The sequence below is a fragment of the Lemur catta genome, chromosome 1, assembly GCF_020740605.2.
Source record: "Lemur catta isolate mLemCat1 chromosome 1, mLemCat1.pri, whole genome shotgun sequence".
Lineage (NCBI taxonomy): Eukaryota > Metazoa > Chordata > Mammalia > Primates > Lemuridae > Lemur > Lemur catta.
Genome location: NC_059128.1, coordinates 149,010,862 through 149,036,749, shown reverse-complemented (window position 1 = coordinate 149,036,749; position 25,888 = coordinate 149,010,862). Strand labels below are relative to the sequence as shown.

Below are 25,888 nucleotides of genomic sequence, written 5' to 3'. Positions count from 1 at the left end.
CCACCATGCCCAGCTAATTTTTTCTATATATACTTTAGTTGGCCAGATAATTTCTTTCTATTTTTAGTAGAGACAGGGTCTCGCTGTTGCTCAGGCTAGTCTCGAACTCCTGACCTCGAGCAATCCACCCGCCTCGGCCTCCCAAAGTGCTAGGATTACAGGCATGAGCCACCACGCCCGGCCCCCTTGGAAGCTTGATTTGAACAGCCAATGAAAGAGAAGCAAAGCTGGGGCAGGGGTTTCATGTTCCTGTAGATGTCACTGCTTTGGTAAAAGGGGCAGAAATCTATGCTCTCTCACTTTTATAGTACTTATTGGTTATTCACTGTGATGAATTAGTTGCAAAATCATTGGTAGTTTCTAAAACTTGGTTATGGGAATAACACCTTGATTTAACCCTTAGGGACCTATAAAGAGTCACATCTCAAGTCAAAAGAACTCTTTTCAAGTTCCAGTTCTGAAACTAGCTAAACAAATTGATTTACGTTTTGGAAATCAAAAAAGCCTGTTTCCTCATCCATAAAATGGATATGAATATCTGTATTACGAGAATGTTGAGGACAAAAAGGAAATAATTGTATAAACTTGTCATGAAACCATAAAAGGCCATACAAAAGTGAAGACAAACATCCTGATGCAGTGAGGAATTATTATCTTAAAGATATGCACTCACAGATATAGATATTGTAAATATTGTAAGGCTTACTAAGCATCAGACACACTGTGCAAGTCACTGGACATACAATAATGATTATATTTAAGGGCAGAATTTGGAAATTACAATCAGGGTGATGGCAAGGGAATTCATGCCAAGAGATTGTCTCCATAGTGTAATAGAAGATTTGAAAGGTGTTAGTACAGTCTTTGGCAGTCAGGAAAGGCTTCTTGGGAAAATAATGCTCGTATTTCCTTGGAAGGAGATGGCATTGGCTACAAAACAGGGTGTGTGTGGGGCGGGGGGAGCGGAGTCTAAAGAGGGATTATGGGCAAGTGCTCAGCATATGTGAAAAACAAATATGGTGCCAAGTATTATGGCTGACAGGAGAAGCATGGAGAGATGATGTTAGAGGTCAGAGCCAGATTATGAATGCGTCTGAAAAGCCATTTTAAGGCATGTGGACTTGGTGCTAAGAGCAATGCATTATTTTAAATGGGTATGGACATGATCAGATTAGCATTAAAAACACTCTGGCTACATGGAGATATTCTGGAGGAAAGGGGACCAGATGACAAGGTTGCAGTACCAGTAGCACTAGTCTCAGTTGGAGAGGATTGTGGGTTGGGAATGGAGTGACAGTGGGAATGGAAGGATCCATCCTATTAGGAAGGTAGAATCCACAGACCTTGGTTGGTTGGCTGAACCAGATGGGGAAATGAGGCCTTGGGAGATGTTATTTCAGTTACCTATTGCTGCACAACAAAGCATCCCAAAACAGCGGTATAAAAGAACAACATGGATATCCATGTGTAAAAGTTGGACTTCTAACTCACACCATATAAAAAAATTAACTCAAAATGGATCAAAGACCTAAATGTAATAGCTAAAACTTTATAGTTTTATAACTCTTCAAAGAAAACATAGGAGTAAATCTTCATGACCTTGAGTTAGGCAATGGTTTATTAAATATGACACCAAAAGGGCACTATCAAGAAAGTGCAAAGACAATCCTCAGATGGGAGAAAATATTTACAAATCATGTATCTGATAAAAGTCATATCCAGAATATATTCCTTTACAATTCAACAATGAAAAGACAAATAATCTACCAGTTGTGGTGGTGCATGACTGTAGTCCCAGATACTCAGGAGGCTGAGGTGGGAGGATAGCCTGAGACCAGGAGTTTGAGGCTGTAGTGTGCTATGATTGCACCTGTGAATAACTACTGCACTCCAGCTGGGCAACATAGCAAGACCCTGTCTCCAAAAAAAAAATTTTTTAATTTAAAAATGAGCAAAGAACTTGAACAGATACTTCTCCAAAGAAAATATACAAATGGCCAATAAGCACATGAAGAGAAGCTCAACGTCATTAGCTATCAGGGAAATGCAAAACAAAACCACAATGAGGTATCCCTTCACATTCTACTAGAATAGCTATAATAAATATACAATAACAAGTGTTGGTGAGGATGTGGAGAAATAGGAACTCTCATACACTGCTAGCAGGAACATAAAATGCTACAGCTGATTTGGAAAAGGGTTTGGCAGTTCCTCAAAATGTTAAACAGTTAACATATGACCCAGAAATTCATTCCTAGGTATATATCCAAAAGAAATGAAAACATATGTCCACACAAAAACTTGTAAATGAATGTTTATACATTTTTCATAATAGCCAAGCAATGGAAACAAACCAAATGTCCATCAGCTGATGAATAAACAGAATGTGTTTCTTAACAATGGTATATTATTCAGCCATAAAAATGAATGAAATACCCATACTTGCTACAATGTGGATGAATCCTGAAAACATCATGCTAAGTTAAAGAAGTTAAACATAAAAGGTCACATATTATATGATTCTCTTTATATGAGATGTCCAGAATAGGCAAATCATAGAGACAGGAAGCACATTAGTAGCTGGGGTTTGGGAGGAATTGGGAGTGACTGCTAATGGGGACAGAGATTCTTTCTAGGGTGATGAAAATGTTCTAGAATTAGATAATGGTAATGGTTGCACAACTTTGTGAATATACTAAAACTCACAGAATTATATATTTTAAAAGAAGAATTCCATGGTACATGAGTTATATCTCAATTTTAAAAATTAGATACAAAAAACCCAAACAACAATGGTTTATTATTTCTCACAAGTCTGGCAGTTGACTGGGCAGTTTTTCTGCTTCATGTGGTATTAGCTAGGATCACTCCTGTGATTGCATTCAGCTGGCAGCTGGGCTGGGCTGGATGATTCAAGAAGGCATCATTCATATGTCTGGAACCTTGGTTCTGGCTGTTGCTGGGACACTATGGTTCTTCTCCACATGGGGTCACTCTCTCTCTCTTTCTCTCTCTCTCTCTCTCTCTCTCTCTCTCTCTCTCTCTCTTTCTCTCTCTCTCTCTCTCTCTCTCTGCAGCAGGATAACATGGGCTTCCTTACAGCATGGCAGCTGAATTCCAAGAGAAGGAAAATGGAAGTTGTTATGCCTTTTAAGGGCTGGGCCCAGAATTAAGACAAGGTCTCATGCCTTCTGCTGCATTCTATTGGTCAGAGTACATAACAAGACCAGCCCAGACTCAAGGGAAGAGGAAGTTGACTCCATCTCTATTTTCTCCTCCAACTTTATTGAGGTAATATTGACCAATAAAAATTGCATATATTTAGTGTATACATGATGTTTTGATATACATATACATTGTGAAATGATTACCACAATCAAGTTAATTAAGATATGTCACACTGTTGTGTGTGTGTGTATGTGTATGTGGTGAGAATATGAGGTCTACGAGTACATGAAGTACACATATACAATACATTATTATTAACTATAGTCACCATGATGCCCATTGGGTTCAACCCTACCTCTTGATGAGAGGAGCAGCATGTGCATATCGGGATGGAAGGATTTATTAACAAAGAAGCTGGACATAAAAGGTCACATGTTGTGTGATTCCCTGGAGACAGTCTTCCACAAGCAGCAAGGACCACATACAGCTAGAGGAACTGTGAATGGATAGTGGTACCACTGTTAGCTAGAGGTAAAGGGACTCACCATAGTTGATGACAGAGCAGATTCCTACTGAGTTTTGCCACCTCCCACTCTTGAATTAACTCTTTATCATTGATGTCAGACGGGCTATGAACAGAAGTAGAGCTGCCAATATTGAAAGGGGAGAGAAGAGAGCCAAAATGTCTTCAATATAGGCAAATTCTAGAACCTAGAATGTAGTGGTTAACATATTTGCCACTTACTAGTCTTGTGACTTAAGAAAGTGAGTTAACATCTGTGCCTCAGTTTCCTTACCTGTGAAATGGGGAACATGACCCAACATATACATGACCACATGTGAGAAAGTGAAAAATATATTTGTCAACACAGTTGGGCTATGAAATGGGACTAAGAAAATAAAAAACAGTTCTGCTTGCAGAATGTTCCCAACTGCACATAAACAGCCTTCACAGAATATGAACGATGTTCAGAGACAGTTACAGGATGATTGTGCTTTGGACAAGACAGAAACAGGCTCTCCACAACCACAAAAATTAGGGAACACCCCCTTCTTCTAACATGAGTGAAGCTGCCCCTTTACCAATGACAGCTCTAGCTTACTTTGCTCCTCCTGCTTCAAGATAAAATTAAGGCCGGGCGCAGTGGCTCACGCCTGTAATCCTAGCACTCTGGGAGGTGAGTGGATCGTTTGAGCTCAGGAGTTCGAGACCAGCTTGAGCAAGAGTGAGACCCCCATCTCTACTAAAAATAGAAAGAAATTATATGGACAGCTAAAAATATATATATATAGAAAAATTAGCCAGGCATGGTGGCATATGCCTGTAGTCCCAGCTACTCGGGAGGTTGAGGCAGGAGGATAGCTTGAGCCCAGGAGTTTGAGTTGCTGTGAGCTAGGCTGATGCCATGGCACTCTAGCCCGGGCAACAGAGTGAGACTGTCTCCAAAAAAAAAGATAAAATTAAGACTGAATTGCCTGTTTTCTTACTGTATGCAATCCAAATCTGGCCCCCTACTTTCCTAATCCCTCCAGCATGAGCCCAAATTTTGTAAGAGGTTCTTCCTAATTCCTTTTTATTAAGAGACTCCTTACTGTGCTTCTTATGGCATAAGGTGTGCCTTCTTATGGTGGGCTCTAATGTATATTCATCAAAAGTCATACTATAATATTCATATTGGCCTTATTCAAAATAGATAAAATATCCAAATGCCCTACAATAAAATGAATACACAAATTATGGAATATTCACATAATGTAATATTACAATGTATAACACTGAGAAACAAACAACTTTACAGAGTGGATGAATCTCATAATATTGAGCAAAAGAAGCAAGACCCTAAAGAAAATATACTGCATGACCCATATACATTAAGTTTAAAACTAGGTGAAACTAAATCACAATGTTAGCCCTCAGCATAATGATTATCTTTGTCGGGGAACAAAAAGAGGCATTAGGGGAACTTCCAGGTACAGGTAATGCTCTGTCTTTTTTGTGGGTGCTAGTCACAAGGGTGTGTTGAGTTGAAAATTCAATAAACTGTACTTATGATTTGTGCACTTTTCTATGTATATGTTAACTTGAATTAAAAAGATTATTTTTTAAAAACAGGCAATCATGTCAAAGGGACACAGGAGCAAACTTGAAAAATCTCCCAATTAACAAAACTGGGACAATTTGAGCAACAAAATAATGTATAATTGAATTACAACCAAGGTATAAAGTAAATATCCATGAGTCTATACTGATATAAGTATATTACTGAATAAGTAGCTACATGGAGGAGAAGAGGCAAATCGCCTTTGGAGAAGATAATTTATGTACACACTTCCCACTGCAGTAGGTAGAGCTTAACTATCCCCCTTCCCACCTTGACTGTGAGTTGCACTTATTGACTTGCTTCCAAAAAGTAGTGTGGAAGAGTAAAGGGGGTAACTAATTTTACTGTGGAGAAAACTGGCAAACACTACCTAAGAGAGGTCATCAAAGTTAATGTAATCGGTGGTGTCATTTTGATAGCATGTACCTTTGATTTGATGTGATGAGAATGGCCAGTCACCTCTGTGGTCTTCCTCCTGAAAACCAGTAACCCCAGTCTAACCATGAGGACAACACTGGACAAACCCAAATTGAGGTACAACCTTCCAAAAATCTAGCATTACTCTTCAGAACAGTCAAGGTCATCAAAAACAAGGAAAATCTGAGAAACCAGCACAGCCAAAAAATAGCCTAAGAAAACATGACGAATAAAAGCAATGTGGTATCCTGGACAGGATCTTGGAACAGAAGAATGACATTGACGGAAAACCAGTAAATCTGAATAAGATGTGGAGCTTAGTTTATAATACTGCGCCAGTCAAACTGGTTTCTTAGATGTGACCAATGTACCACAGTAATTTAATAATTAAGATGCTCACAATAGGAGAAACTAGTTGAGGAGTATACAGGAATTTTATGTGCCTCCTTTGCAACTTACCTGCAAATATAAAACTATTCTTTACAAAAAAACTTTTTTAAAAACGGGAACCTCGACAACGCCTTCCTCACAAAGTGGTTGTGAGAAATCAGAGATAATACAGCCAAGTGCAGGGTTCAGAGCTTAGCACATAAATGTCAGCTGTGACATTGCAATTTTCTGTAAAATGAGAGACAAGGGCTCTGACATTTTGGTATTTTAATCAGAATAAGCCGAGGACAGGCACGCAGTACCCTCTGCGACTACCCCGCCCACATCCAGAGTCCGGCAACCACACTTCCGGCCGGGGGCGGGGCGCGCAGGGGACGCCGGCGTGGGAACTGCGGCTGGCCCCGCCCCACGTCGGCGCTGCGGGCGCGGCGGGCCGCGGCCCCGGAAGTAGTGTGTACCCGGACGCCGCGGGGCGGAAGCCGAGTGTGGCGGGAGGCTGTGGTGCTTCTAGGGCGGAGACGCTGTTGCTGTTGCTAGACGACGAGAACTAGCCCTCGTCACTTCCTCAGCCCGCCGTCTGCCCACTCCCCAGGCCGGAACCCGGGGGCCCGGAGCCGGGGTGGGCACAGAGTTGTTCTTCGAGGTCCAGGACAGCGGCCAGCCCGGCGGCGGGAGTCGGGGCCACGCCACCTGCGGGGAAGAACCCGAGCCGAGGCGGGAAGATGGCTGCAGACAAGCCTGCAGGTGAGGTGCCAGCGCCCTGAGCGATGAGGCCGCAGGACACGCGGGGGCGGGCGGACCCGGCGCGCTGAGGCGGTGGGGACTGGGAGTGGGAACTCGAGGGCGACTATAATTTGGGCTTGCATTTCTCTCCCCCATCCTCCACCTCGGCTGTCGCTAACGTGAATCTTTGGACCCCCAGCACCGGTAGTTTTTTTATTCAAGTGCAGGATGAAGCCGCTACTGACTACCTTTGCCCTGCTCTCCATAACAACTTCGGCCTAAACAGCCTCAATGTATTTTGCCGCCTCACAGACTTTTCCACTTTTCAGTGGGAAAGGCAGAAGGGAAGGTCACCCCAGAGCACACAACTGCCTTAATGTTGCATGGGTCAGGTTGGGATTCGTCTGGGCTGTTTTGGCCACATGAGACTGCCTCTGGTCAGTGACGTACTATGGAATTAACTTTGTGAAAACCACTTATTGAAGTAGGCTTAAAATTACATCGTCTCTCTGTGGTCTGTGCTCTCTAACATCTTGCGTTTGGTACCTATTTTCCGCTAGTTCCTCAAGATTAGCTACTTACGGTTTTCTTTATGGGCTATTGCCCTCATTCCCAGAATCTTCCCCATTAAGGAATATTCTTTCCTGCTCAGTCTGGGAATGTCTGGTGTATATTTACTGCAAGACATTAATATTCTCTGTGGCATCTGTGTTTTGGGGGGGGTTTTAGAGACAGTGTTGCTTTGTCTCCCAGGCTGGAGTGCGGGGGCACAATCATAGCTCACTGCAGCCTTGAACTCCTGGGCTCAAGCAGTCCTTCTGCCTTAACCTCCTGAGTAGGTGGGACTACAGATGTGTGGCCACACCCTGCTAATTTTTCTTCTTATTATTATTTTTGTAGAGACAGGGGTCTTGCTATGTTGCCCACGCTGGTCTTGAACTCCTGGCCTCAAGGGATCCTTCCTCCTTGGCCTCCCTAAGTACTGGGATTACAGATGTGAACCACTGTGTACATGCTGGTTTCAGTGGAAGAAACTTGAGTGACAGGACTTAGACTTTTTACAGTGAATTTAATTTTAAAAAAAGAAAGAAAGAAAAAAATCTCAATGTGCTGTAAATTTTAATAGGTTCTGATCTCAATGACCGACAAATGAACTTCACTTGGAAACTAAAGTGAGTCAATCCTAATGCAGGTGCAGATGAATAGAATCATTAGAGGATCTCTTCAATAGTCTTTTTTTTTTTTTTTTTTTGAGGCAGAGTCTCACTCTGTTGCCCTAAATGGAGTGCCATGGCGTCAGCCTAGCTCACAACAACCACAAACTACTGGGCTCAAGCCATCCTCCTGCCTCAGCCTCCCAAGCAACTGGGACTACAGGCACAGGCCACCACACCTGGCTAATTTTTAGCACAGATGGGGTCTCGCTGTTGTTCAGGCTGGTCTCGAACTCCTGAGCTCAAGTGATCCTCCCACCTTGGCCTCCAGAGTGCTGGGATTACAGGCCTAAGCCAGCTCACCTGGCCTCTTCAATAATCTTCTAAGAAGGAAAAAACAACAAAGGGTTAGAAAGTGAGAATAATAGAGTTGCTGTAGATTTTAAATAGATTGGTCAGGGAAGGCCTCTGTTGAGGTGATACTGGAACAGAGATCTTAAAGAAGTCAAGGAAGTGAGCCATGTGGAATGGGGTGGGGTGCATAGGGGAGAATGTTATAGGCAGAGAACAAGTATGGCCTGCCCAAGGTTTGACAAGGGAACCAACATCTTCCTTCTTAATTTAGGACAGTGCCTTTCTTCCCCATGTTTACAGTTCCACATACCAGTGCACTTGCCTGGAATCACCTTTTTAAACCTAAACCTGTCTAGTTTTTAAGTCCTACCTCAGTCATAAAGCCTTTCTCTGCTTGTTCATTTATTCATTCACAAAGATTGAGTGCAAGTACTTCCTTAGATTGTTGAAGAAATGGATATGACACACTCCTTGCCTTTGAGGACCTGCTCTTAAGTCTGGTAAAGGAGACAGACCTATCATAGTTGCATTCCCATTTGGTAAGAGTTATGTAGTGTATAATTGAAGAATAAGGTCCAGAGTGATTAGGAGATTGTTTCTTTGTTTGGTTTAAGTTTATAGGTCACGTTGTAGGAAACTTTTCCTACCTAGATAGTAAGGTTGAATTTGTATGAAGTAGATGAGTGTTCACTGTGGCTTTCGTGAATCTCTCTGCTTTGTTCCATCTCCATTTCAACTGCTGTAGTTCCAGCCTTTATCTCTCTTTTTTTTAATTATTTGATATTTTTAGAGATGGGATCTCTGTTGCCCAGGCTGGCATGCAGTAGTGTGATCATAGTGAGCCTTGAACTCCTGGGTTCATCCTTCTGCCTCAGCCTCATGAGTAGCTGGGACTACAGGTACATGCCAGCCTGCCTGGCTCATGCTAAATTTTTTGTTTTTATGTTTTTAGAGAAAGGGTCTTACTATGTTGCCCAGGCTGGTCTCAAACTCCTGGTCTCAAGTGATCCTCCATCCTCAGCCTCCTGAGTAGCTGGGATTACCGGTAGCTGGGATTACGCTTTGTCTCTTAATATGATCTGTTTCACATTAAGGTGGCTTCTGAGTGGTGTTTGTCGCTTCTATCCAGTTCATTCTCCTCACTGCAGCCCTTTCTTTTTATTTCTGAGCCGTTGGATCATGCCATTCCTCTGCCTATAAACTTTCTAAAACTCTGCCATCTTTTGGGCATCAAGTCCTCATTCTTTAATGTAGTTTGTGTTCGTCTTCGCAATCCTCCCAGCTGATTTTTCTATATCAACCTACTCAGCTCTTAATACCAGAAATGACTCTCTTGCAAAGCATGAGCTTCTGAGCATAATGCCCTTCTTTTTCTTCTCCATCTGTTGAATAGATAGTATCCTCATTCAAAATCTACCTTACATGCTGCTCCCTCTCTGAGCTCCCGAAGTCAGGGTCCTTGTCATTGAGGTTCTTGTGTGCTTGTTCTTCATTAGGTAAGAAAAGAGAGCTATGAAAGGATTTAAGAGGGTGGGTGACCTGATCACACTTGCTATGGTAAAGGATGAATTTAAGTGAAGCAAGACTGGAAGCCCAGAGACCACCTAAGACCAACTAATGTGATACTGATTTATTCAGTAAATATTCACCAATGGCCTGCTTTGCCAGGCACTACTTTAGGCACTGAGCAGAAAACAAGACAGACAAAGTCTCTGTCTTCATGGAACTTATTATGTATAATAAAAGACAGATAAACATGTGAACAAAATAAAAAATATCATTTAAAAGTGTGACAAATACTCTGAAGATAAGAAAAATTAGTAAGAGGATAGAGCAGGGTTGTTTTTGTTTTGTTTTGATTTTTTTTGAGACAAAGTCTCACCCTCTTCCTGGGCCAGAGTACAGTGGGATCATCATAGCTCACTGTAGCCTTGAACTCCTGGACTCAAGGGATTCTCCTGCCTCAGCCTACCAAGAAACAGGGACTACAGGTGTTCGACACCATGCCCAGCTAATTTTTAAAAAATTTTTTGTAGGCTGGGTACAGTGGCTCACACCTGTAATCCTAGCACTCTGGGAGGCCGAGGCGGGAGGATCGTTTGAGCTCAGGAGGTCGAGACCAGCCTGAGCAAGAGTGAGACCCCGTCTCTACTAAAAAAATAGGAAGAAATTATATGGACAACTAAAAATATATAGAAAAAATTAGCCGGGCATGGTGGCGCATGCCTGTAGTCCCAGCTACTCAGGAGGCCGAGGCAGAAGGATTGCTTGAGCCCAGGAGTTTGAGGTTGCTGTGAGCTAGCCTAATGCTATGGCACTCTAGCCCAGGCAACAGAGTGAGACTCTGTCTCAAAAAAAAAAAAAAAATTTGTAGATAAAGGTCTCACTATGTTGCTCAGGCTGGTCTCAAACTCCCAGCCTCAAGGGATCCTCTCACCTCGGTCTCCCAAAGCGGTAGAATTATAGACGGGAGCTACTGTGCTCCATCCTGGTTTATGTTTTAACTGAGCCACCTGAGAGATGATGAAGAATTAGGAGTATGAGGTTTGAAATCAGTGTAGGTTCATTTGAGCTGTTCCACTTGATATCTGTGTGACTTTGGGCAAATTTTAAGAAGACTTTTTTAAAGCATCAGCTTTCCCATGTGTAGAATGAGAACAAGAATAGTATCTACCTCACAGGGCTGATAAAGAGTTAAACGAGATGATCTCAGGCCCTGATTTTTGAAATGTACTGGTTAATATTACTGTAGGGTGGTGGTAGGGTGGAAAGGAGAGGCAGATGTGAGAAGTGTTTAGAAGCTAAAAGTGGCAGACTTTGGTGACTGGGCATAGTAGGTAAGCAGAAAGCCATGCTCCTTAGGAAAGAGACCCTCAATTTCTTCATGTATAAAATGGGAATCCTAATAGCTTTCTAATTTATTTATCTTGCAGGGTTATAGCTTGTAAGGCTCAGTTGAGGTAAGGTGTATGAGGTAAGGTGCCCACATCCTCTGGGAAGCAGAACCCAATTAAGGGGCTTTTTATTTGGAATGGTACAAGCCTAGAGTAATGAAAGTGAGGGAGAGAAGGAAGTAAGGCAGAGGAAGATGCAATAATTTACATCCCTAACTACTGCTTGACCTTGAGCTGTGAAGAGACATAGCAGGGTCACTCACGTGGGATTTTTCTGGAAGTGTTTTTTTTGTTTGTTTTTTGTGTTTGTTTGTTTTGTTTGAGACAGAGTCTCACTTTGTCACCCCCTGTTGAGTAAAGTGGTATCATCGTAGCTCACTGCAACCTCAAACTCCTGGGTTCAAGAGACCCTCCTGCCTCAGCCTCTAGAGTAGCTGGGACTACGGGCACACACCACAATGCCTGGCTAGTTTTTCTGTTTTTAGGAGAGATGGGGTCTTGCTCTTGCTCAGTTTAGGCTGGTCTTAAACTCCTGAGCTCAAGCAGTCCTTCCACCTTCGCCTCCTGGAGTGCTAGGAACCATGCCCAGCAGTCCTTCCACCTTCGCCTCCTGGAGTGCTAGGAACCATGCCCAGCCTGTTTTATTATTTATCGTGTGTGTGTGTGTGTGTGTGTGTGTGTGTGTGTGTGTGTGTGTGTGTAGGAAGGGGGTGAGGTGAGTAGGAAAGTAGGAAAAGCTGGAAGGATTTCAAAGAGAAACATCAGAGTAGTCCATAGGAGAAAGAAAGGAGGGATGATTTATCTGTCGAGCTTCATCCCATTTCCTGTTTCCAGATGGTTAAAACTCATCCCATGGGGAGCTAATTTACCTGTGCTTCTGGGTTGCGTAGTTTGCCGTTAATGGAGCAGCCAGCAGATCCCCCATCCTGAATTGTATTTCAACCAAATCCTAAAGAGAGAGGTGTCCCAGGATGGAGGGGCACAAACCAAGAACAAAGCTTGAAAGGGGCAGTGAAAGGTTCACACGGTTTATGTCCCTATAAAACATAGAAAAGTGGTGTGAAAATAGTTTCATTCTTGACTAAGGAAATGCCAACAGTATTTTAGGATGATTTATTTGACCTATTTAATGGTTATATGAAAGGGGAAAGTAGCTGGAGTTTGGACACAAAATCCTAGATTTGAAGTTATCTGAGAATTTGGACTATGAGGATGGTAGTGGTAGACTTAATAGGAAAAGATTTGATTACATTATAAAGAAGGGAAAAATAGTGCCAGATGAGTTATAAGAAATCAAGATAAGAGTAAAGATGGCTTTGAAATTTTGAGCGAGGATGACCAGAAAAACTGTAGGAAAAACAGACAAATAAACAGGACTATTTTAAGCCAAGGCTATTTTTATTTTATATGAAACAGTCAAAATGTTTTATTATTAAGTATATAAAATAAATACAATTCTTCTATCTCACCTAGCCAGTTCTTCTCTCCAGGTAACTCGTACCAAGTTTGGTGTTCTTCCACGCTTAAAATGCCTGCACAAACTCACATTGACTTAAAATATGACTTTATGTTTTAAGTAGTCTATATATTATGTATCTATCGCTGAATAAATATACTACACAGCGCTGCCCTGCCATTTGCATTTTTCAAGGTTAAGTAAGGAATCTGCATTATTTGGTATTTTTTCAATTTTTTATTATGAATGATTTCAAACATCAAAAAAAATTGAAAAAATAAAATGAATATCCATATATCCACCACCTGTTTCAACAATTGTTACATTTTCCCATATTTGCTTCCTCTAGCTACAACTTTTAACGGTGAATTGTTTCTAGATAGGTTGTAGATATCATGACACTTTATCTCTTAGTACTTCAACATGCATTTCTTAAAAATAAGGACATTCAATTTGTGAAGGTGGTTACAGGAGCATCTCTTTCCATTTGCAATTGGAAGTATTCTATGGGATAATAATTTGGCATTGTGTAAATATCCACTGTTGATGATCCTTTCCTTAATTAGTTATATCACTAGGGGTTGCAAAATGACATTTTTCTGTTACTGTTTCTACATTTACTAGTTAGTATTCTTCTGTAAAGAATAGCTCTCCCAAATAAAATAAATAAATAAATAAATAAAAGAAAAACCAAACAAGCAAAAAAGAATAGCTCTCCCTTATTAACTGGGGATAAACAGTAATTCTTCCCAGAAAGGCATGTTAAATGTGAAAGGCTTATATCAGCCTTTCCATTTACCAGGTTTCAGAACAAGGAGTTGATGTAATCGTGGTCTACATTTGATATTTTAAGTGTTTTTAATTTTAGAATTTAGAGTAACATGTTGGTCTTATGATTCCAATTTAAAATACATAATTGAGTGAATATTGATTTATACTTGTGGATTTATGTTGAAACCTTACTGTATTTATGAGTGCCTAAGAGTCACTGTATTTATAAGTTTAATTTTTTTAGATTAATAAGTTATTTAAATCCTCAAGAAATTTTGTCTTTTTAAGTCAAACAATTATACTAAAAATTGAATGTATTAAAAAGTTTAAGTACTTAAAATTTGATGTTTGAAGGTGTTTAACTTTGTAAATGAGTTCAAGCATTCATCCTAGGCCTTTGAAATTAGACCTCCATGCGCCGATGACTCGTGCCTATAATCCTAGCACTCTGGGAGGCAGAGGCGGAAGGATTGCTTGAGCTGAGGAGTTTGAGACCAGCCTGAGCAAGAGTGAGACCCCGTCTCTACAAAAAATAGAAAACTTAGCCATGCATGGTGGTGCGTGCCTGTAGTCCCAGCTACTTGGGAGGCTGAGGTAGGAGGATTGCTTGAGCCCAAGAGTTTGAGGCTGCAGTGAGTTACAATGATGCCACTGCAGTCTAGCCCAGGCAACAGAGTGAGACCCTGTCCCCCCCCCCACCACCACCGCCCCCAAAAATACTCATCAGCAGTAGCAGTGTTTTGCTTCGCCTGTCTTCCTTAAAGCATGCTGATATTGTTGATTTGAATTTCTGTTCCTTTCGGTACTGGACAGGATGCTCAGGTCTGTAGCATTGCTGGTTATGAAAGGCTTATTCTCTGGGCTCTGAAATGTGCGCTCTCCCATTTCTCCTCATGTCCAACCTAAATTGGAGGGAACATTAGGGTATACTTCTTGGCTGTAGAAGATAGCTACATTGAGTCACATGTTATTTCTCTGAGCTGTGTAGAAGTCAGCCATTTATACGTCGGGTTTTGATAAGTCAGGTATACTTGTTCAGATGATAGAAACCACATGTGAGTTGTGTTAACTTCAGCTATGTATAGTGGCTTTAGTGAACCTGAATTATTTTTCTTTGAAATGGCATCCTTCCTATTTAAAACATTGTTTTACAAAGGCACCGTCAGTATTTTGTGACTATAGCGGTTGATTTCCTTAGGCCTTTTAACATTTTTCTTTTCTATGGAAAAATCTTCTTTTCTTTCTTTTTTTTTTTTTTTGAGACAGAATCTCGCTTTATTGCCCAGGCTAGAGTGAGTGCAAGCTCACAGCAACCTCAAACTCCTGGGCTTAAGCGATCCTACTGCCTCAGCCTCCCGAGTAGCTGGGACTATAGGCATGTGCCACCATGCCCGGCTAATTTTTTCTATATATATTTTAGTTGGCCAGATAATTTCTTTCTATTTTTAGTAGAGACGGGGTCTCGCTCTTGCTCAGGCTGGTCTCGAACTCCTGAGCTCTAACGATCCGCCTGCCTCGGCCTCCCAGAGTGCTAGGATTACAGGCGTGAGCCACCGTGCCCAGCCAAAATCTTCTTTTCTTGAACATTATTTGAGCTATAGTTTGACAAGTATAGCTTGTGGTCATCCTCCAATCAGATTTGAATTGTTAACATTCTGTATTGGAATGTGTCTGTGCTTTCAGTTAACTGATTTTTTTCAGTTTTGAAAAAGTGATGCATTACTTTTCTACTTAGTTTAAACGTAAAAGCAATTGTTTGATTAGAAATGAAGTCTGTTGGCTTAAAGAGTGTCAAGGTTTGTGGGTCAAAGAGTTCTGTACGCATAGAGGGTCAGCCGTGCTCACTAGGCCATAGTAGAAGAAAAGTCAAGCTTATGGATGAACGATCATATACTCTTTCAATTGGCAATGGAGACTACTTTTGGCCAAATAAAGACACGTTGTGGAATTATGTGCAGACTCTGTCTGGTAAGAAGTCAGTAGTTACAAATAATGAATGTTTTAAAAACATTTAGAAAGCTGATTACAAAAATTAATAACCATTCCTGGCAGATAATTTGAAAAGTGTACAAAGATATAACAAGGAAAATAAAAACAGTAATCTCACTGAAGTGTGTTTTTTAAAAAGGGAAAATTTTTATACTGAAGTAAAAGATTGTCAGTAAAATAATGGTTGGTTAATACATAAAAGGTTATTTATTGAGCTCAGTTCTGTGAAATGTGTAATGGGGATTTCAGAGTCTCTTTTCAGTTTCTTAGAGTCCAGCTTATTTATCTTTTTTTTTTTTTTTGACAGAGTCTCACTCTGTTCCCTGGCTAGAGTGCCGAGGCATCAGCCTAGCTCACAGCAACCTCAAACTCCTGGGCTCAAGCGATCCTCCTGCCTCAGCCTCTTGAGTAGCTGGGACTACAGCCAAGCGCCACCATGCCCAGCTAATTTATATATATACATTTTTTTTAATTGTCCAGCTAATTTCTTTCTATTTTTTTTAGTAGAGATGGGGTCTCCCTCTTGCCGAGGCTGGTCTCAAACCCCTGATCTCAAGCGATCCTCCCGCCTCGGCCTCCCAGAGTACTCGGATTACAGGTGTGAACCACCACACCTGGCTCAGTTTATTTATCTTAAAGTTGGCTTCTCTCCTCTCTTGGAGAATTTTGGGAGACTTTTACGTTTCCTAGGGGTTGATGACAGCAGCGCCATATGAGCTACTCTGCTTTTAGTGGAGAATACAAGCTTAAAATCTTCATCACCTAGGTGAATTGTTGGGTGTTCCCTTGTGCCCTGTATTTCTAAGTCACTCTGACAATTGAGCCTAGAACTCCTGTTAAAGAATGTCATTTCATCTGGAGAGGGCATATTTTAGAAGAAGCTATGGAGATAACTTGATGGCAAACTAAGAAATTTTGGCATTTGCTTTAAATTTATTATACTTCCTTATGAGGGAAGATACATTTTTTTTAAATGTTAGGTTTCTTAAAATCTTAAACAATAAAAGAAATATATAAAAAGTATTTACGTTCATTGTTAAAATTTTATGATGACCATACATGGAGTTGAGGATTCTGTATAAATCTAAACTTACACCTTGCTTTCTGGAGTCCTAAAATCCTGAATTCCATTTTTACACATTTTAAAGTAATGGTCCTTATGGATTTTGTGCACCTGAAAGTTTTGCAAAACAGATGTATTCTGTAAACTGTTGGTAGTCTTCCATTCAAACTCATTGTTACTAGCTTTCTAAAGAAAAAGCTGTTTAACACTATAAACTTTCTGGAATTAGACACATGCTAACATTGCACAACAAGGTCACTAAACTTTCTTCATTAAACTATTAGTTTTTCTTCCACCTTATTAGGACTCACTTATTATTTATCTATATGCTGAAGTGGAAATGAAATACTAATTTGTCTGCCAACTTTGATTATGAAAAGTAACACTTCCAAAAAACCCTAATACCAGAATGCATTTTTATAGGGCAGATAAATTGTTAGATAAGTCTTAGATAAGTTCTTTTAAGCACAGTAGTGATCTAAAGAGTGTTTCATAATCAAGTCACATGAAATCTAATTTCATTGTTACTTTATTATATTTAAAGTGCAGTTTTAAAAATACAACTGCAAGAATTCTCAGTTGTTCTGGAAAAAGGAAAGGGAGAAGGGAACCATATTTATTTAGCATATCGAATTAAAGACAGTTAGGCCAAGGGGAGACTGGACTGAAGATGTGACTGATTCTAAGACCTGTGCTTCTTTAATTATACCATATTGCCTTCTTGAGAGAGGGAAATTGGGAATCTTCATTGGCGCTGACATGTGTCAGGTCAGGGCTTCCTGAAGTCAGCTCTGCTGACAGCTGGTTCTTGGAGATGCTCCTGGAATGTAGGTTTTTAGGAAGTTATCAGAAAATGCCCAGATCATAAATGTACATACGGTTTGATGAATTCTCACACACTGAACACCCCAATGGATCATTACCAACACCGCAGAAGCCCCTCTCATGCATTTTGTAGTCACTAGCCTCCTGAAAGTAACTACTCATCTCACTTTTAAAACCATGTATTAGTTTTGAACAGGCATTTAAAAATAACACTTTTAAAATTAATCCATGCTTGTTATAAAAATTTAAACAATTAAGAGAAATATGAAGTAAAACCTCTCCCTTCATCTCATTCCCCAGATAACCACTAAGAATTTGGTGTGTATCCTTTCAGACTTTATTCTGTACATATTCAGAGATATGTATATGTGTATATATTTTTATAAAATGTAGGATTGGGTTGTACAAAACGGTTTGTAGTCTATTTCATTTAACAAGATGTGGTAGATATTTTTCCATGTCAAATTATGTAGACGTCTTTTTAACAACAGTTAATGTGCCATTGTAGTCCTATACAATGATTTAGTTATCACATCTCTTAATTGAAGGATACTTGTTTCTAGACATTCACTATTATTGTTTTAATTTACATTTATTTAATTAATAATGATACTGGGCCAGGTGCAGTGGCTCATGCCTATAATCCCACTGCTTTGGGAGGCCAAGGCTGGAGGATTGCTTGCAGCCAGGAATTCAAGACCAGCCTGGGCAATATAGTGAGACCCTGTCTCTACAGAAAATTAAAAAATTAGCAAGGCTTGGTGGAATGCACCTGTAGTCCCCACTACTCTAGAGGCTGAGGCAAGAGGATTACTTGAGTTCAGGAGTTCGAGGCTGCCAGTGAGCTATTATGATTGCAGCAATGCACTCCAGTCTGGGCGACAAAGTGAGATTCTGTTGGAAAAAAAGAAAAATAATAAGGAGACCAAATTTCATTTTGTGTGTTATTAAACCATTCATATTTACTGTTCTTTGAACAAGTTTCTAGTGTTTAAGGAATGCCGTGAAGGACTATGGCAGTGAAGCTGACCTTGGTGAAGACCCCAGAAGGCTGTTAAGGATAAGGGGACTTTTTTTTTTTTTTTTTTTTTTTTTGAGACAGAGTCTCACTTTGTTGCCCGGGCTAGAGTGAGTGCCGTGGCATCAGCCTGGCTCACAGCAACCTCAGACTCCTGGGCTTAAGCGATCCTACTGCCTCAGCCTCCCGAGTAGCTGGGACTACAGGCATGAGCCACCATGCCCGGCTAATTTTTTTTGTATATATATTTTTAGTTGGCCAGATAATTTCTTTCTATTTTTAGTAGAGACGGGGTCTCACTCTTGCTCAGGCTGGTCTCGAACTCCTGACCTTGAGCGATCCACCCGCCTCGGCCTCCCAGAGCTAGGATTACAGGCGTGAGCCACCGCGCCCGGCCAAGGGGACTTGTTTATTTATGCAACTCCTGGAAAGCCACTGTGGAGGGGTGTCACACTTCCCCAGTATCCTGGAAGGGGAGCTTGTGATGGATAAGGTGTGAAGGGGGAGGGAGACTATCATGAAGATAAAACTCTGGGGTAGAATACTGGGGGAACATTTTTGCCAGCTCTGGCCCCAATCCAAGTCCATGTTGGCAGACCTGTAGGAGGAGAAAGGAAGAGTTGAAAGGAGACAATGAGCAGAGGAACCCTGTGACTGGTGTGCTTCTTGACAACTTTCTGGAATGTAGGGAGGCTAAGAAGGAGGCAGTTTGACATGGTGAAAGGACATCAGCTTTGAGCTCAGAGTTCACCTTTGCTGCTTCCTGGGTGACCTTGGACAAGTTACTTAACTTCTTTGAGCCATAGTTTCCTTGTCTATAAAGTGGTATTAACATCTGTTTTGCTAGTTGTAATAATTAGTGGTAATTTACATAAAGCTCCTAGTATTATTAATACTGTAAGAAGTCTCATACAGTTAAATGTCCAGCATTTATTATTATTACCAATAACAAGCCATATCTGGCTGCTCCTGAGGAAGATAGAAAAGGGATCCAAATCTCTCTCTTTATCTTGTGGAAGGGATTTTGTGTTAATAGAAGCAGAGATCAAAAGATTGGGAGACTTATGCTAATTAGTGTCTACCCTAGAAAAGGGAGTGGTGAGCTTAAGGAGGTAACTGACCACAGTGAGTGGTCCGTGCATGGTCTTTGAGGAGAGGATACTCAGTAGAGGAACTGGAAGTGCTGATTGGTCTGTAAGGGAGCAGTCTCTGAACTTGGTGGTCCTTTCCCTTAGGCCATAAAGAGCAACCTGAAAAGGAGGGAAAGGAGCTAGGGACTACTGCAAACGCCTGAAGCTTCCCCTTCCCATTCCATTCTTAGATACCCTGTGCTGAGGAGAAGCTTCCCAGGCGACAGTATAGTACTCAAATGATGAGGAGCAAATCTGCTGGAGTTTGAGTCTGGTTCCATAATTTATTAATACTAGCTTTGTGACCTTAGCCAAAGTTTTCTTAGCTTCATGTTTAAGTTCATTTGACTACACAATGGGAAGTACCCACCTGAAGACTGAGTTGAAGATTAAATGGATCGATTCATTTGAAGTACTTAGAACGTGCCTAATACATAGCACTCAGTAAATATTAGCTGCTGTTATTGTTGTTATAATTTTAAAAATTGGGCAGAAATTACAGGTAGTACAGGATGGGGAAGCAAATATTATTAAGGTAGAACCTGGCATTTAATAGAGGCTGGAAGGAATGCTGGTTGTTACAAAGCCGCAGGCAGGTTTTTCATTTGGAGCCCTGTTCCCTTATGCCAAACCTTCCCATGCCTGACTCCTCCTTGTCGTTTAGGTCCTCAAAGTTTTTGCTGACAACCAGCCTCACCTCCCACCCTTCTCCATTCTCTATCATACCCTTCTCTTACTGTCACAGCATTTTGTTATTCACATCTGGAATTGTGTACAGTTGACCCTTGAACAACATGAGTTTGAACTGCATGGGTCTACTTATATGCAGAATTTTTTCAATACATGTAATTGGAAATTTTGGGGGGGGGGTTGTAACAATTTGAAAAAATTCACAAGCTGGGCATGGTGGCTTTGCACCTGTAGTCCCAACTACTTGGGTGGCTAAGGCAGGAGGATCACCTGGGGCCAGAAGTTCAAGACTAGTCTGGGCCATATAGCAAAGACGCCTACTCTTAAACAAAAAAACAGATGAACCGTGTAGCCTAGAAATGTCCAAAAAATTTTTTTAAAAGTTAGGTATGTCAGGGATGCATAAAATATCTGTAGATGTTAATCTATTTTATCATTTACTACCATAAAATATATACAAATCTCTTGTAAAAAGTAAAAAGTTAAAATTTATCAGAACTTATGCATAAAGTGCAGACTATACATGGCACCATTCCTAGTTGAGAGAAATGTAAACAAATTTAAATATGCAATATTAATTCATAACTGCATAAAATTAGCTATAGTATATACTGTACTCATATTATAATTTCATAGCTCCGTTTGTTGTTATCGCGGTGAGTTCAAGTGTTGCAGTTGTCTGCTTAAAATGCCCTGTGTAATGCTAATCATTTCTTAGTGAGCAGTTCATCTCTCCAGTAAATTGTATATTGTAGTAAAAAGTGATCTCTTGTGGTTCTCACTTAGTTTTCATCATGTTTACTGCAATGCTGTAAACCTTGAATAACACCATGGGGCCCATTCGAAGTACCACAAGAAATACTGGAAGTGCTCCCAAGAATCAAAAGTCATGACATCACAAGCAAAAGTTGGATTGCTTGATATAGACTGTAGATTGAGGTTTGCAGCTGTGATTGCCCTCCATTTAAAGATAAATGAATTCAGCATAAGGACCATTGTTAAAAAAATAAAAAAAGGAAAGAAAAGGAACTTCATGAAGTTATCACTGCAGCTACACCAGCAGGCACAAAGACCTTATAATTTTTGCGAAATACCTTTTTATCTCATGTTGAAAATGCAGCTTTTATGTGGATGCAGGATTGTTATGAGAAAAGCATACCTATAGATTCTAATATGATTCAAGAAAAAGTGAAGTCATTATATTACAACTTAACAAAAGCAAAAGAAAGGTTGAAGAAGCTAAAGCCGGACAATTTAATGCCAGCAAAGGATGGTTTGATAATTTTAGAAAAGAGTTTGGCTTTAAAAATGTCAAGATAACAGGAGAACCAGCTCCTGCTGACCAAGAGGCAACAAATGAGTTTCCAGGCACCATTAAGAAAATCATTGAGGAGAAAGGATATCTGCCTGAACAGGTTTTAAATGTGGATGAAAGTGCCCTATCCTGGGGGAAGAAAAGCCACAAAAGACATTTATTGGTAAAGAAGAGAAGCAAGCACTAGGGTTTAAGGCAAGAAGGGACAGGCTAACTCTGTGGTCCCCCACCCCAGGCTGAGGACTGGTACTGGTCTGTGGCCTGTTAGGAACCGGACCGCACAGCAGGAGGTGAGCAGCAGGCAAGCAGGTGAGGCTCCATGTGTATTTACTGTCTCCCATCACCCTAAGAGGGGACCATCTAGTTGCAGGAAAACAAGCTCAGGGCTCCCACAGATTCTGCATTATGATGAGTTGTGTAATTATTTCATTATATATAAACCATCTCCCCCATCCCTGGTCCATGGAAAAATTGTCTTCCATGAAACCAGTCCCTGATGCCAAAAAGGCTGGGGACCACTGGGCTGTTCTGTGCAAATGCAGTTGGGTTTATGAACAACTGACCAGTAAAGCTGCTAAATCTCCGAGTCTCAAAGGGAAAAGATAAACACTGGCTGGCAGTCTTTTGATTGTACAACAGGAAGGACTGGACAAAAAGAATCCTTTTTCTGGATTGATTCCATTGGTGCTTTCTGAAGTCAGGAAGTCTTTGCCAGTGAGGAACTGTCTTTTAAAGTCCTTTTGATATTGGCCAATGCCCTCAGTCACCCAGAACCCAAGGAGTTCAACACCAAAGGCTTCAAAGTGGTCTACTTGCACCAAACACAGCATCTCTAATTCAGTCTCTAGATTGGGATCATAAGGACCTTTAAGTCTTATTACACATGGTATTATATGGAAAGGATTGTTAATGCTGTGAAAGAGAACCCTGATAGAATATCGTGAAAGTCTGGAAGGATCATACCACCAAAGATGCCATTGTTGTTACAGAAGAAACCGTGAAAACCATAAGCCTGAAACAATAAATTCCTACTGGAGAAAATGTTGTCCAGATGTTGCACGTGACTTTACAGGATTTACAACAGAGTCAAGGAAATCATGAGAGAGATCTTGGATATAGCAAAAAAAAGGTGTGAGGGGTGAAGGGTTCAGGATATGGATCTTGGAGAAATTCAAGAGCTGATAGACATCACACCAGAGAAATTAACAGATGACTGGAGGGAGATGAGTGCTTCTGAACCAGTGCCAGACAATGAGAAAGAAGATATAACAGTCTCAGAAGACAAATTGACATTAGACAATCTGGCAGAAGGATTCCGATTATTCAAGACTGCTTCTGACTTTGATGACATGGACCCTTCTATGATACAGGCACTGAAACTAAAGCAAACAGTAGAAGGATTGTGACCATATAGAAACATTTTTAGAAAAATGAAAAAAGAAAAAAGTCAGACAAATCATGACATATTTCTGTAAAGTTACGCCGAGCATGGCTGCCTCTCCTGCCTCCCCTTCCACCTCCTCAACGTATTCAATGTGAAGATGATTAGGATGAAGACCTTTATTATAATCCATCTCCACTCAAATGAATAGTAAATATATTTTCTCTTTCTTATGATTTTCTTAGTATTTTCCTTTCTCTAGCTTGCTTTACTGTAAGAATGCAGTATATAACATACGGCATATAAAATATGTGTTAATTGACTGGTTTATGTCATCAGTAAGACTTCTGGTCGACAGTAGGCTATTAGTAAAGTTTTGAGAGATTTCTTTATTTTATAATTTTTTTGTAGAGACAGATTTCGCTATGTTACCCAGGCTGGTCTCAAACTCCTGGCCTCGAGCAATCCTCCTGCCTCAACCTCCCAAAGTTCTGAGACTGTAGGCATGAGCCAATGCTCCCAGCCAGTTTGGGGAGATTTAAAAGTTACACATGGATTTTTCATTGCACAGGGGGTCAAACCCTCAAGTTGTTCAAGGATCAGCTGTATTTACATCCTATCTCCTTGAGGAGTCTCTGAGTTTCATGAGTGCTAGAACCTTGTCTTTATGCTTCCTGTTTGTATCCCTAGCACGCAGAACAGTGTTTGACCCATGGTAGTCCTTTGGCTATTTATTAATTAAATGAATGGCTTGAATTTATTGTATATGAGCCAAACTATCACACTTAAAAATAATAGGCAAGCAATATAGAAGCTGTTACATGGACAACCTTCAGTTGAACAACTTTTAATTAAGAATACCCTTATATTAATATAAAAATCCTAATTAGGTTACATATATTGCCTTTGCCCCAGCCAAGTCAGAGCTTTAAGCATGTTCTAACCCCCCCATTTAATGGGCACCGCACCCATTAAATGTGAATATACCCATCCCTCTCCCCCCAAGGATCCTTGTGTTGATGGAAACGTGTATCTTAAGTGTATCATTGTCAATATGCTGAGTGAGATATTATACTATAGTTTTGGAAGATGTTACCATTGGGGGTAACTGGGTAAAGAATACAAGGGATAGCTCTGTATTATGTCTTACAACTGCATATGAATCTACAATGATCTCCGAATAAAAAGTTTAACATAGAAAACAGTCTAGGTAAAGAAAAAATGGGTGTTCATCGTATATCCTTTCAGCTTTTCTGTAGGTATGAAAATTTTTTAAATTTGTGAGGAGGGCTGAGTGGAGATAAAAAGATCTAAAAAATAATAGAAAAGTAAATTGGAGTTTTTTTTAAAGTCAAAAGAAAGTTTTCTAAGTGGAAAAAATGTTTGTAAATCTTAGAAGAAAACAGTTAAAGACAACTTGTATGTTGAGATCAGTACCTTAGGGAAAAGCAAGAAATATCATGGTGTAGGTATCCTAAATTTTGAGGTTAAAGATAAAGTTAAAATAACCCATGGCATTATAGATAGCTATGCCTTCTCAAGCACCGTGGCTTTCTTTCCCACCTGCCATTCCTGTTCCCTAAGTCTCATTAATATTACAGCGTTGGATAAGAGGGGCTAAAAGATTTTGAAATCTGTTTCAAAACAGTTTTAAAGAGCTTAACATTTTTTTATGGTCCGTTGATGTATTAGGCAACTATTTAACAGCTCCGTAGATGAGGTTAACTGGAAGTATTTATTATTAATTCAACTTTTATAACTTATTTTGTTGCCTCTTCTTTGCTTTAAAAAAATTAAAAATCATGTCTATTTCTCTGTGCAGAAATATGAACTATGATTTTAAATTCTAGTTATGTTTCATGTCTACTACTATGTAATTTACAGGCGAAGGTTTGAAGTTTGTGAGAGCTAAATAAGCATCATTCTTCTGTCTCCAAAAAGACAGCTTCCATTGACTTGTCTTATATCAATGCTCCAAATCCCAAGGAGAAGAAAATGGACAAAAGATTTCTGCAAACCTCTCTCCTCCAAGAAAAATCATCTACCACAAATTAGGCTTAGTCTAGAAAGATCTATAGTGAACAAGAAGTGATATAATTTTACTGTGTTGTGCTCACAAACTTTGGGAGTGATGACTACTCTTCTTAGTGTACTTTAAAAACTACTGAAGCATTTGTCAGAGCCCTTTAAAGTGTTACACTTACATGCTTTTGTTTTGAGTAGAGTTTTAGATTTGGTTCAGCTGAAATTTTTACCTTTATTTTGGAATTCTGTTTACAAAATAAAAAAAGAAAACAAAACAATGCCTGTAATCCCAGTGCTTTGGGAGGCCAAGGTGAGGATAATCACTTGAGCTCAGGAGTTTTGAGACCAGCCTGGGCAACATAGCGAGACCCTATCTCTAAAAACAAAATAAAAATAAAAAAGCTGTGCATGGTGGTGTGTGCCTATAGTCCCAGCTACTCAGAAGGCTGAGTTGGAAAGACCGCTTGAGCCAGGAGTTCGAGGTTACAGTAATCTGTGATTCTGCCACTGTGCTCTAACCTAGGTGACAGAGGAAGACTTTGTCTTTGAAAAAAAAAACAGGATCTAATTTTTAAAATAATAAATTAAATTTACCATTTAATTAGTGGGGTAGGAGATAGTTTTCCCAGCTAAACAGATTATTAATCTTTACTTAGAATGTAAATGGACTTAATCATGTTAAAAAACCTTTTTAAATGTGTTAATCATTGGCTTTTGGATTTCCAAGCCTACAAAAACATTCTTTGCCTGGAAATTAAGTGAGCTCTTTTCTTTTTTTCTTTTTCTTTTTTTTATTAGCCTGAAATCCATACTGAGCTCTTATCAATGTAGTTTTCTAATTGTTAAATATTATTACTTTCCAACTAGATTATTAAACCTCTTGAAGACATTGTAGGTGTATTTATACTCTGCTTGTATCTCCAGGACCTGGCATGTTTTCTTGAATATATGGGAGTCTGTATGTTGCTGGGTGGCAGATCTAATGGTTTTAAGAGAGCACACCATTCTCAGCTTGATTGTCCT

The 25,888-nt window shown here is 40.1% G+C and overlaps 1 protein-coding gene across 3 annotated transcripts in view; it reads left to right on the top strand.

The window, feature by feature from the left end:
• Positions 1-6,482: 6,482 nt before the first annotated feature.
• CNOT10 (CCR4-NOT transcription complex subunit 10) overlaps positions 6,483-25,888 on the top strand; it is a 73,768-nt gene continuing 54,362 nt past the window's right edge. Inside the window, exon 1 of one of the 3 annotated variants that reach the window (XM_045537505.1) lies at positions 6,483-6,821. In XM_045537505.1, coding sequence (XP_045393461.1) covers positions 6,800-6,821 — 22 coding nt within the window. In that variant the 5' untranslated portion in view covers positions 6,483-6,799. Of the gene's footprint in view, positions 6,822-15,195; positions 15,398-25,888 lie in introns of those variants that run through there. The other 2 variants (XR_006731509.1, XM_045537507.1) reach the window with 2 other exon arrangements.